The sequence below is a fragment of the Schistocerca serialis genome, chromosome 1 (genome assembly GCF_023864345.2).
Source record: "Schistocerca serialis cubense isolate TAMUIC-IGC-003099 chromosome 1, iqSchSeri2.2, whole genome shotgun sequence".
Classification (NCBI taxonomy): Eukaryota; Metazoa; Arthropoda; class Insecta; order Orthoptera; family Acrididae; genus Schistocerca; species Schistocerca serialis.
In genome coordinates this window covers 790,518,805-790,532,158 of record NC_064638.1, presented here as the reverse complement: position 1 = coordinate 790,532,158, position 13,354 = coordinate 790,518,805, and the positions used below count along the sequence as shown (strand labels likewise).

At 40.6% G+C, this 13,354-nt stretch overlaps 1 protein-coding gene across 1 annotated transcript in view; it reads left to right on the top strand.

Annotated features, from left to right (window-relative positions):
* The first annotated feature begins 1,209 nt into the window (after positions 1 to 1,209).
* Positions 1,210 to 13,354, top strand: part of LOC126483682 (methyltransferase-like protein 17, mitochondrial) — a 114,536-nt gene continuing 102,391 nt past the window's right edge. The window contains exons 1-2 of the mRNA XM_050106768.1: positions 1,210 to 1,360; positions 12,562 to 12,721. Coding sequence (XP_049962725.1) covers positions 1,310 to 1,360; positions 12,562 to 12,721 — 211 coding nt within the window. The 5' untranslated portion in view covers positions 1,210 to 1,309. The remainder of the gene's footprint in view (positions 1,361 to 12,561; positions 12,722 to 13,354) is intronic.

The window sequence follows — 13,354 nt, the reverse complement described above, 5'->3', positions numbered from 1 at the left end:
GCAACTCAGTGATAGCACTTTTGACGTACACTGCAAATGCATGCAGTTAGTGAAATCATTAGATAAGAAACACCGTCCGGAACATTACCAGTAACATGGGATCCCTGTGGCGAAAGGGACTTTGAAGTCAGACAATGGAATCTTAGAAAAATGAAAGGCCCAGAGTGAAAAGGAAATTAGTTCCAGTTTTTTATAGTACCATGCCCCAAGAACTGTTAACGGGTACATATATAGAGGGGTCTGCTTACAAACCCCTTGTGTTTCCCATCTCAGAAATTTCTGTAGCATGCGAACCTGTACGATATTGGACCGACAGTGAATGTTGAACATAAACAAAGAAAGGCAGCATGGGTGATCTGAGATTTGTCTGACCTGAAGCTGAAATACCCGAATTACGAAACGTTTGAAGAAAGACACCAGTTCTGCATTGGAAGCCTACATACAATATGTCAAAAACGAGTATTAAGTGAAGGATCTAGGAAAACACTACAGCTTCCTACGCATCACTCCTGAAGGGACCGCAATGACGAGATTCGACTAATTACAACGCTGAGAACAGCATTTATGGTGTTATTCTTTTACATGTGAATGGGTGAACGGTATAACGGAATTTTTAATATGTGGTACAGTGGGAAGTATAGTCTGCCACACATTTCACAATGGTTTGCAGAGTACCGATACTGGTTTTGATACAGAGGGCGCAGTAATAAATGATTATTGCTGCCACTGGTATTGCTATATCGCCTTTGGTGTGCCATTAACATGTTACGACCTAATAAATTAGTTATCTAATTTAATGTGGACTCTGTGTCATTGTGCAACTTGGCGTTCTTAACTGCAACACTTCCTTGCAAGAGATCAGAGAACAATTTCCTGTATCAGTACAGCATTAAACCCCAGATATTTGGTTTAATGGTCAAGTACTTCACTAAAGCACCTAGCGCGATTGACATAATGAGATAAACATACTCCAAAAATCGCTTGGTGGTGAAGAGCTGATTACCTCTCATGAGATTCGCGTAAGTAGCGATGATAGAGTGGGCTCATTGTCTCGAGGGTTAAAAAACTCAGTAATAGCTTCCAAAACTGCATTGAAAGTACTGCTTTAGTTCACCTGCTAGAACGGCTAAGGGCTACAGCCGTGTACCATCGCAATAAACTAACCGCAGATACATTTGTCTTCGGTAGTCCGCATTCGCAGCCTGTCTCTCCAGAATGCTGCTGATGCTCAGATGTACATCACAGGTTGTCACTACAGAATTGAAAGTATCTTTGGGTTTGTCAGAGAGTCTGATATTTGTTTACAAACATGAGAATGAAAGCCGATATACCGCAGAAAATTTTGCGCCTGTCACGAAAGGCAAGTTACTTGTTAACCTTAATAGCAGTTGTGTTAAATGAAGGAAAGTAAAATGTTGCATTTTGCTTCATTTATTGTCCTGTAAGTTTATATTAATATGCATTTGGCTGCGCTCATCCGTTCTTCGTAAATCCGCTCCAGACCTTTCAGTTCTTCAGAATGTCTTGATTAACAGTGGTTTTACATTCATACCAATCCGCAGAAATTATCTTTCTTTTCCTGTAAATCTTAAACGCACACTAGGGAGAGTGCTACTGGTTACCATAGTGCACATCAGTTTTACAGCATCTGTTTCATTGTGTGTATTCGATTAATTATGCAAAATCTGTTGCTTTTGGTAGAGTGTTAGAGTGTTTAAAGAAATTTCTGTATCACTGATGGCTTTCAAATAATATCGACTATGTGCTGTTCATTAGTTTATGAACGTTGCGACAGTTTCTTCATTTCAATACCCATACTATCTTAGATTTTTATGACCGTTCATACAGTATGCCTTGTATATCCAGTGTGCTACCTAAAGAATGAAAAACAAAAACCATGTGCCACCAACATAAAATGCATGAACTAGTTTTTATAATAAAGTGACCCACCTATCATTTTGGCTGTCTGTGAATCCCATTCTTTAATTATATTTAATTTATGAACCTTGTAATCATTTTCTTGATAGTTGTTTTTGTATAGCTTTAGGTATTTGTGCTGGAATAGTGTTGCACAGAAACTTCTCACTGTGTGTGTGTGTGTGTTTTGCTCACAAGACTCGCATTTATATCCTCACTGAGCAATCCAAGATTTATCTGATTTAAACCAGAAATTGCTCTAACCAAATGTTGGGAGGTTCAAACCCTTTTTATAAAAAATGTTGGTTTTCCATTTTCTTTAATTAGACTTTGTCAATTTTCTGCTTCAAAGCCTACACCATCTGGATGATTCCTACCAACACCAACTTTTCTGAATCGCGCCGGTGGTAACTCTCCCTGCAATATATCGTATGTTCACACAACCCACTGGCCTTGCACTGTTCATTAGTGCCTATTCTTCACCCACCTACCCCCGTTCCCTCTTCCACTCCAGCACTACACGACCTATTTCATCAGTTCACCCAGTCTCTTTTTACCACTCCTCTACTGCTCTTGTTTTCTGCCCCCCCCCCCTTTTCACCCCCAACTGCCCCTTTCCTCCTCCCCAATCTAATCTCCCAACTGCACACAGCTGCCCTACACTGTCTCCACCATGTCCCTGCATCCTCCCACAAGCAGCACTTTTCTGTCCCACACCTGTACCCTGCTAGCATTCACCCTCCACACCCGAGCTTCTTCCTTAGCCCCACTGTGCAGACTGCTTCTCCCATTGTGTGCAGTTCTCCACAGTCTGGCCTCAGTGGCTAGAGACAGTGGTCGTGTGTGTGTGTGTGTGTGTGTGTGTGTGTGTGTGTGTGTGTGTGTTTTACTTGCATAATGTGTCATCTTCTTTAGAAGAAGGCGTTTTGGCTGAAAGGTCACATGTTTTGTACTGTTCTTGTACTTGTCTGAAATTCGGCATCTCCACTATATTGTGAGTAGCAATCTGCCCTTTTCATAGTATTGTTGTTAGTTTCAGTGGTGTGTGTCACGGAATTGCAGAGTCTTGTACTGGTATAATGAATTTTTCCAGCAGTGTTTTTGAGTGTTTCATGTTGGAGTGTTTCTTTGATCCACAGTGCTTTTTTGGAGGTTCTTGGTTTATTAGTGAATAATTTTCAATTTCAGTTGTTATTGTTGTCAGTTTTTGGGCTGTTAGTTCATTGTTTGTAATTTGTTCACTTGTTAAATTGACTTTTGTGCCTTTGTTGTTTGTTTGTAGATGTTGATCTGACTGTGAAATTTAGGACTTGGTCTTTAGATGCTACTCTGGAAGACGATAGAGCTCTTGTCATAAAATTTCTGCAGTTTATTAGTTTCCTCCATGAATATGTTAGGTACTTCCAGTGTGGCGTGCTGATGAAATTGCCTATAGTTCCTCATTGAGGAAATGTTTTGAGATCAATTAAGAGAGGTTCCTGGTTTAAGCAGCCTAAGTTGACCTTGTGTAATGTAGTGTTGGTGACTTGCTGTTGGTGCTATTATTATCCTGGTGCATGAGACTGGTGTGAGTAGTAGGTATGTGTTGGACTGATATTTGTTCTATCGTGAAGAGTGTAGTGAATTTATTAATTGTAGACATTCTTTGGGAGGAGGGGCAGGGGTGTAGAAATAGATACATCTCTGTTAGTAAGGCTAAGCATAGGAGGAGCAGTCATCCTGTTGGGACGTTGGTGTGGGGGCTGTTGCCTCTTGGGGGTGGGTGTTATGATGATGTTTTTAGGGTGATGCTCTGTTAGACAAAATGGGTTATGGTGGGGTTAATAGAGCGATATATTGTGGAGGGATCTACCATCACTTGTACTTGTTTTTCTTCTTATGGGAATTTTTATCGCCCTAGGGGTTTTTGGTATTTGAGTGTTAATCATAGTGTAGAATTTAATAATTATTCAAAGGGGGATCTGTTATAGGGAGGGGGAAGAGGTGCACTTTGACTCTGCAGTCTCATCTCATCTTGATGAGTATTGTTGGAGGAAAAGTGTGCCTAATAATTGTTGCTGTTTTAAGTATTTTATGATGTTTGAGGGTAAAATGTATATGCTTAAAGTGGTTAGTTAATGTTTGGGGTGAAGGGGAAGGGGTTGTGTTGTGTTGAATGTGGGAGGAAGAGGAGATTAGTGTTTAACATCCTGTCGACAACGAGGTCATTAGAGATGGAGCACAATCTTGGATTATATAAGGATGCCGAAGGAAATCGGCCGTGACCTTTCAAAGGAACCATCCTGGCATTTTTCTGAAGCAATTTATGGAAATCGCAGAAAACCTAAACCAGGATGGTAAACCTAAATAATCAGGATGGAAAAAGGCACAGGTGACTCTAGTATACCAGGTGTACTGGTATGAAATGAGCGTTTTTTTGTGACAATGAAACAGGAATTTTGAATTGAAAAGTAAAAACATTTTATCCAAAGTCCTTACCATTGCTTTCTATACATTTTGACCACCTTTCTGGTAATTTATGGACACCACGCCAATAGAAATGTTCGTCTTTTGAAGCAAACCAATCAGACACCCAAGTTTCGACTTCTTCGTAGGAATCGAGGTGTTCCTCAGCCAATGCGTGTCCTGTTGATGAAAACAAATGGTAGTCAGAAGGGGCCAAGTCTGGTGAATACAGAGGGTGGGGTAGCAGCTCCCAGCCAAGTGTTTTGATTGTATCCTGAACCAGTTTTGCTTTGTGTGCAGATGCATTGTCGTGTAAAAAAATTACTTTGCCATGTCTTCTGGCCCATTCTGGTCTTTTTTCGATCAATACATAATTCAAATTGATCATTTGTTGTCTGTAGCGATTAGTATTCACAGTTTCTCTGGGTTTTAGAAGCTCATGATACACCACACCTTTCTGATCCCACCAAACACAGAGTATTGTCCTCTTGCCAAATCGATCTGGTTTTGCAGTCGATGTTGATGGTTGCCCTGGATTAACCCATGATTTTTTCCGTTTAGGATTCTTAAAATAAATCAATTTTTCATCAGCAGTAACAATTTGATGCAAAATTGATTTTCTTTCATGTCTTTGAAGCAAAATTTGACAAATGGTTTTTCGGTTTTCCATCTGTCTTTCATTCAATTCATGTGGCCCCCATTTTCCACACTTTTGGATCTTTCCCATAGCTTTCAAATGGTCAGAAATTGTTTGTTGTGCAACATTTAGCATTGCTGCCATTTGCTTCTGACTCAAAGTATCATCTTCATCCAATATTGCTTGCACTTCAGCGTCTTCTAACTTTTTTGGTGGTCTTCCTCGCTCTTCATTTCTTACATCAAAATCATTATTTCTGAACCATTGAAACCATCTTTTGCCTGTTGCTTCTGAAAGAGCATGATCACCATATGCCTCGACAAGCATTCGATGCGACTCTGCAGCACTTTTTTTCAAATGAAAACAAAAAGTTAATGCTTTCCGCAAATCATCACTTTCTGGTACAAAATTCGGCATTGTTAACACGATTAAAACATATGATGTTGTTTGTTCCATGACTTGATGTATACTAAATATCTTTGACAGGTGTCATACCAACCAAACGAAAAAAAAATTAAGGCTTGTTCACAACAAATGTTCCCTAACGACACATTTGTATCTTAATGCTCATTTCATACCAGTACACCTGGTACAAGAAGGGTAAAAAATTGCAGACCACTATCCATAACTTCGATCTGCTGCTGAATCCTTGAACATATTCACAGTTTGAATATAACAAACTTTCTTGAGACTAAGAAGCTTATGTTCATGAATCACTGTGGTTCTAAAAGGCACTGCTCATGCAAAACTCAACTTGCACTTTTCTCACATAATATACTGCGAACTATGGGTGAACGGCAACTGGCATCCATTTTTCTAAATTTCCAGAAAACATTTGATACAGTATGAGATTTTCACTCTGTAGTGGTGTGTGCACTGATATTGAACTTCCGGGCAGATTAAAGCTGTGTGCCTGACCAAGACTCGAACTCGGGATCTTTGCTTTCTGCGGGCAAGTGCCCTACCAGCTGAGCTACCCAAGCATGACTCACAACCCGTCCTCACAGCTTCAATTCTGCCAGTACCTTGTCTCCTACCTTTCTAACTTCACAGAAGCTCTTCTGTGAACCTTACAGAACTAACACTCGTGGAAGAAAGGATATTGTGGAGACATGGCTTAGCCACAGCCTGGGGGATGTTTCCTGAATTAGATTTTCACTCTGCAATGTAGTGTATGCTGATATGAAACTTCCTGACAGTTAAAACTGTGTGCTGGACCGAGGCTCGAACTCAGGACCTTTGCCTTTCGCAGGCAAGTACTCTACCAGGTTCGCTGATGAACTTCTGTGAAATTTGGAAGGTAGGAGACATGGTACTGGCAGAATTGAAGCTGTGAGGACAGGTTGTGAGTCATGCTTGGGTAGCTCAGTTGGTAGAGCACTTGCCCGCGAAAGACAAAGGTCCTGAGTTCGAGTCTCGATCCGGCACACAGTTTTAATCTGCCAGGAAGTTTCATTTTATATGGTGCCCCATTGTAGGCCATTAATGAAGGTATGAGCATATGAAATAAGTTCATAGGTATGTGTGTGGATCAAAGACTTGTTAAGAATAGAAACCAGTATGTTGTCCTTGATGGAGAGTGTTCATGAGAGATGAGGATATCGTCAGGAGTGCTCCAGGGAAGTGTTTAGGACCCCTATTGCTCTCTAACATAAATGATTTGGTGGGCAGCAATCTGTGGTTGTTTGCGGATGGTGCTGTGGTGTAGAGTAAGGTGTCAAAGTTGAGTGACTGTAGGAGGATACAAGATGACAGACAAATTTTCCAATTGGCGTGACGAATGGTAGCTAGCCCTGAATGTGTGAAAATGTAAGTCAGTGCTGAAGAATAGGAAGAACAAACCTGTAATATTCGGATACAGTATTACTAGTGGTCCGCATGACACAGTCAAGTCATTTAAATATGTGGGCATAACATTGTAAAGCAATTTAAGATGGACTGAGCATGTGAGAACTGTGGTAGGGAAGGCGCATGGTTGACTTCAGTTTATTGGGAGAATTTTAGGAAAGAGTGGTTCATCTGTAAAGGAGATCACATATAGGAGCACTGTTTGAGTGTTTGGGATCTTTGCCAGGTCGGATTGAAGGAAGACATCAAAGCAATTCAGAGGTGGGCTGCTAGATTTGTTACCGGTAGGTTTGAACATCACGTGTTACGGAGATGCTTTGGGAACTCAAATGGGAACCCTGGAGGTAAGGCGAAGTTCTTTTCAAGAAACGCTGTTGAGAAAATTTAGAGAACCAGCATTTGAAGCTGACTTCCGAACTGTTCTACTGTCGCAACATACATAGCGTTTCAGGACTGTGAAGGTAAGATAAGAAATATTAGGGCTAATACATAGGCTTGTAGACAATCGTTTTTCCCTAGCTCAATTTGTGAGTGGAACAAGAAAAGAAATGACTAGTATTGGTACAGAGTACCCTCTGCCACCCAACATATGGTGGCTTGCGGAGTATCTATGTAGATATAGACGAGCTATCATCCTCCTGAATGTAAGTCCAGTGTGTTAACTTCTGTGCCACCTTGCTTGGTCCATGTTGAATGTGGTTTGGGGTTTTGTAGGAGGAAGAGAGTTTTTTTTGGGGGGAGGGGGGGATTAGGATGGTGTGTTTGTGTTTTGTTTTTTGGTTTTTGTGTTCTGAAGTTGTGGATGTCTAGGAAGAATTCTTGTAGATTGTCCATGAATTTGTTGGCATAGGATTGTGTCATGTGGGTGCCCATTGTCATAACATGGATTTGTTTATAGGTGGTCCCTTCAAAGGTTAAGTAATTTTGGGTGAGGGTATAGTTAGTCATGGTGAACAGAAGGTATGTATAGGTTTGGAATCAGCCAGGCATTAGGAATCCTTCCTAACCATTCAGAATCCCAAACCCCTCACCTGGTTCAGATACATTGACGACATCTTATATTGATCTTCACCTCGGAAATAGCCACATCAGTACCTCCATCCGTATCAAATCTACTAACCACCAGCAATACCTCTAATTTGACAGCTGCCACCCATACCAAGAAGTCCCTTCCATACAGACAAGCCTTCCATGGCCTTCGCGTGTATAATGATGAGCAGCCTCTCTACAAATATAGCAAGAGGATTACTGAGGCCTTCACAGACTGAAATTACCCTCCAAACTTGTACAAAAACAGATCTCCTGTGCCTCATCTCTCCAGTCTCCCACCATCTCCCAGAGTCCCCCTGTCTGGCCACAAAGGAACATTCCCATTGTAACTCAGTACCATCCAGTGGAATCACATTCCCTGCCAAGGTTTTGACTTCCTCTCACAGTACCCTGGAATGAAGAATATCCTACCTACTATACTTCCCACCCCACTCACAGAGGTATATCACAGCCCACCAAACCTACGCAATATCCTCATCCATCCCTACTTTACCCCTGCTCCCAACCCCTTACCTGATGGCTCATATCCCTGTAATAGACCTGTTCTATACATTCTTCCACCACCACCACCACTACCACCACCACCACGTATACCATTCTGGTCACTAGCATCACCTACCCCATCAAAGGCAGGGCTACCGGTAAAAGCAATTATGTGATGTAGAAGTTAAACTGCAACTGCTGTTCTGCATTCTATGTGGGCTTGACAACCAGCAAGTTGTCTACCTGCATTAGTGGCCACCCACAAGCTATGCCCAAAGAGACAGCTGGTCCCCTCAGTTGCCGAGCATGCCACTCAACACAGTGTTCTTCACTTCAGTGACTGCTTCAAAGCCTGCACCATCTGGATCCTTCCTACCAGCACCAACTTTTCTGAATCGTGCTGGTGGAAACTCTCCCTGCAATACATCCTATGTTCACACAACCCTTTGGCCTTGCACTGTTCATTAGTGTCTATTCTTCACCCACCTACCCCCTTCCCCTCTTCCACTCCACCACTACACGACCTTCTATTTCATCAGTTCACCCAGTCTCTTTTTACCATTCCTCTACTGCTCTTGTTTTCTGCCCCCCCCCCCCCCTCCCCCCCCATTTCACCCCCAACTGCCCCTTTCCTCCTCCCCAATCTAATCTCCCAACTGCACACAGCTGCCCTACACAGTCTCCACCATGTCCCTGCATCCTCCCACAAGCAGCACTTTCCTGTCCCACACCTGTACCCTGCTAGCATTCACCCTTCACACCCGAGCTTCTTCCTTAGCCCCACTGTGCAGACTGCTTCTCCCATTGTCTGCAGTTCCCCACAGTCTGGCCTCAGTGGCTAGAGACAGTGGTCGTGTGTGTGTTTGTGTGTGTGTGTGTGTGTGTGTGTGTGTGTGTGTGTGTGTGTGTGTGTGTGTGTGTGTGTGTGTGTGTTACTTGCATAATGTGTCGTCTTCTTTAGAAGAAGGCAGTTTGGCTGAAAGGTCACATGTTTTGTACTGTTCTTGTTGTACTGGTTCTGCAATTCAACATCTCCACTATATTGTGAGTAGCAATCTGCTCTTTTCAAAGTATTGTTGTTATCCCGTACTAGATTTTCCATGGTGTGATAATGTTATTATGTAGTGCACAGTCCAATTCTTTTTATCTCTTTGAAATCTTTCCATTTGTATTTTACACTATCACTTAGCTATATGGATTGATAAACTCTTATTGTGAGGCCTGGGTCAGCTTGTGTGTGTGCCCATCACTTTGGACAGACCCATGACGGGCTTAGTTGACAGCAATATTTTGTTCCAACCACCACCTCATTTCTGCTCTGCACTGTGCCTAGCTGTCAGATGGTTATGTATGCTCCCAGTTCCCCCTTTTAGATGGACAGATCACAACCATACACAAGCGTGCTCACGAATAAGCCAGAGAGCTGTGATCTTGCACATTATTAATAACAGTTTAGAGGTAGGACATAGTATATACATGTTAATCATGTACAGAAGTAAGCAATTATGAAGTTACAAAATACATTTATGATCCTATTCTTTTCTGAAATTTACATAGAGAATATCAAGCAAACTTCGGTGGCTAATCATCTCCACTTCTGGAGCAGTAAGTAAGCGTGCCTTCGAATTAACTTTTCTGAGTTGGTTTTCAATAGGACTACTAATCATTTCTGGCTGCCAAAAGGTTTGCCAGTGTTAATTATGTTGAACTGCAATGCCTGTGGCTAGTTGGTTGAAGAGATGCACATCATTGTGATGGGTACAACATGTAGGCCTCTTCTTCCTTGTATCATTGCTGATTAGTGGAACTTAATGTGCACACCAACCTAACTCCGATTAATATGCTTTGTCTCACACCATACAAGGTCTTTTACATAGTTTCTCTGTCGTCACTTTGCCAACCCAGTCTATGATGAAGTCATTGAACCAGCCTGATTTCTGTTCTCGTATGATAGGTAGTAAGAAAGTTTCAATTATCACTGCGAGAAGTTAAGTTATCTAATTAATACTTTGCTTCTTGGTGTGTACATATCTGCAGTACTGGTATAACATTGAAAACCCCATGTCATTGTAAGGAATGGAAGCAAAATTGTGCATCACATCTGTCCTTTATCAGTAGACTGTGCCATTTCCTTTTGGCTCCTTTAGCAGTGTCCTATATCTCTGTGGAATGGAGTTTTGAGTGTGTACGAGGATGACAGACATGTACCTTCACACAAACAAAAAATTAATTATGCAGTTTTTTTGAGATGATGATAAAACTTTACGACTCCTCATTGTATGTTTGGTTGCCTATTTTGGTTGCCATGTGTGGTGGTATCCTCCCTGACTCCTCTAGGCCACTGATGCATCTGCTGGAGCTTGCTTCATCTCAGTAATCATCAGTAGTGTAGGGAGAAAGCACTGTGGGTGTTAATCTCCAGGACATTTCACATGTTGGTAATGACATGGTTGAACAAACATTTCTGCAAATATTATGCAGTTAACAAAATACAAGTGGGAGAAATGACTCACAATAGACTATTTTACAGCATGTGAATGTGCTTTGGAAATGGTATTTTGTAAATCTCCTCTTACACAATAATAATAGTTTATCAGTGTATTGTTTTAAATTGTTGTGTATTACATTGTAACAGTAAGTGCTTTACTTAAAACGCTACATCAATACTTTAGCTGTGCACTCTTTTAACATTGTTGTATGAGTGTCAAATGTGGCTTGTATGAGTGTTCCTTGTGACAAAATCATACCTTCTCATCTTTTACCTTGCCAGTAACCTTTTTTATTTTTTATTTATTTATTTATTTTTTGCTTGAACAAACTACTGTTCACTGTTGGCAGAAGACGCAAAGTGTCAGAGACTACTATTTTCCCTTAAAAGAGGGAGGGGGGCAGGTAGGCTGGCTGGCTGGTTGGCTTTATTTTAAAGTATCTTAGATTTTGCTGTGTATACCAAGTATTTAAGTTCAGTAAAAACTTAAGTTATTTTGGTTTGTCTTGGATGACTCACAGCTGTACGGGACATAAAATAAAAAATTTCATGGGAAAATTAATTTTCCAGTTTATAAATCATAACCAGGGCCCTAGAATTCACATCTGACTTCACTGAATAAAGTTTCACTGCTACTGGCAACACTTTCAAATCCAAAGACTACCAAATGATAAAAAGCCTGCATTATGTACAAAGTTGTTGAAAACAAAATGAGAGTACTTTCATTTCAATTCACTTTGTAAAAGTAATCCATTCTCCTCCGAATTAAAAACACAATATATATTGTATGAGTAATATGATAAGTATTGCACCTTGTAGTATTAGATATCCTAACAGTTTTTAAAAATATAATTGATAACTGCTGTAGTCCAACATGGCACCACTATAAGTACATCAGTGCTGAAAAAATACAATGCAGTGACTGACTATTGCCATTGTAATATTGTCTTCCTTTTTTGTAACAAAGGCAGTTTGTGCATGATGTACCTCTTAGACCTCTGTTGCATGCCTCTGCTGCATTCACATTGGTCTCCCATATATTGGATTCTCCAGAACTTGAAGTTGGGAAGCAGGGTGGTGGCTCAGACATTTGTAGGTGTGAACATGAAACATTGTTTTCCAAAGTTATTAATAAAAGGATTTTTCCCGACTTTTTGTCCTTCAGTCATCACTCAGCAACAGTTTAAAAATTCATCATTCTCTCCTTACACCTGGAATTAATATTTTAATGGGGAATAAAAAAGATGTATGTAATTGGACCATTTCAAGTTGCCAAGTAAAAACTTCTTGTGTGTAACGAGATGGGGGCAGCAACGTGCTAAGAGGGAGTCATAATGTGCCTGCAGTGAGCAGCTACATTCCAGAAGCATAGCTGCAGAGTAAATATGTGCTTAGTTGCCATGTTTGTTATTTTTCTTGTTGCATCTTATGTTTCAGGTTAACGTAAAACAATGTTGGACACATGTTCATAAGTAAGATGTGCTACTCTCACGCAGTGTTAGATAATTTGTATATTTCTGTATCTGTAGTACAGCTGTTACGTATTGGACTAATTTATTTTGAAACATTATGTCAGTCAGATTATGTGGATGCATGTTTTTGAGTTGGTTAATAAATAGTCACCTGAATTTTGTATAAAGAAAACATCATGTTGGATATGTTTGTATTTGGAATGTTTATTTAATTCTTTCAGTTTGCCACTAATCCAAGACCAGTTGTCACTTTAGAACAAAGTGTGTCAGAAGCTATCGAGAACAAAGAGATTAAACCCCGACATCATCCAGGCATTTTGAAGCTAGGTCCTGTGCAATTACCAGAGCAAATACAGAGGGCTGTACAGGTTGCAGTTCAAGGTTTGTATTCATTGTGTGACAGAAAATGTTTGTAGTGAAGTATAGCAGGATAAATTGATTCATTTCATGTGAAATGCAGTACTGCTTGGACAGAGATACACCAAAATATTGTGTATGTGAGTGTGTGTGTGGGTGAATAGTTGCCATTAAAGAAAGATAGAGATTGGGGGGGGGGGGGGGTGGTAAGAAGAGCCAAAATTGCAAAGAAATAAGCTTAGTATAGGGCAAAACTAAGTTATATGAGGGAAAAATGGTGAACAGAGCCATTATTGCGAAAAAAATTAATTCTATATGAGATAAAACCAGTTTTAAAAGATCTTGTCCATCATAAATAAGGGGCAATTTGTCACAATCTTGTGAACACATTTCTGGCAGAGCATAGAACAATCATATGGAATGGTCTCCATATCCTCCAGATTTCAGCTGCATTAAGAATGCATGAGCCATGCTACAATGAGTGGTTGGCAATCATTTGGTTCCACTAGAGACCGTACAGGCGATCACAGAAGCCACTGTTGAGGAATTTGAAAATATCTCACAGGCTTATGTGGACAGTTGGGTAATGAGTATGTTTAACTGCATTAAAAGTGTCTGCAATTACGAGCAGGGCCAATTGGTTCATAAACATTGTGT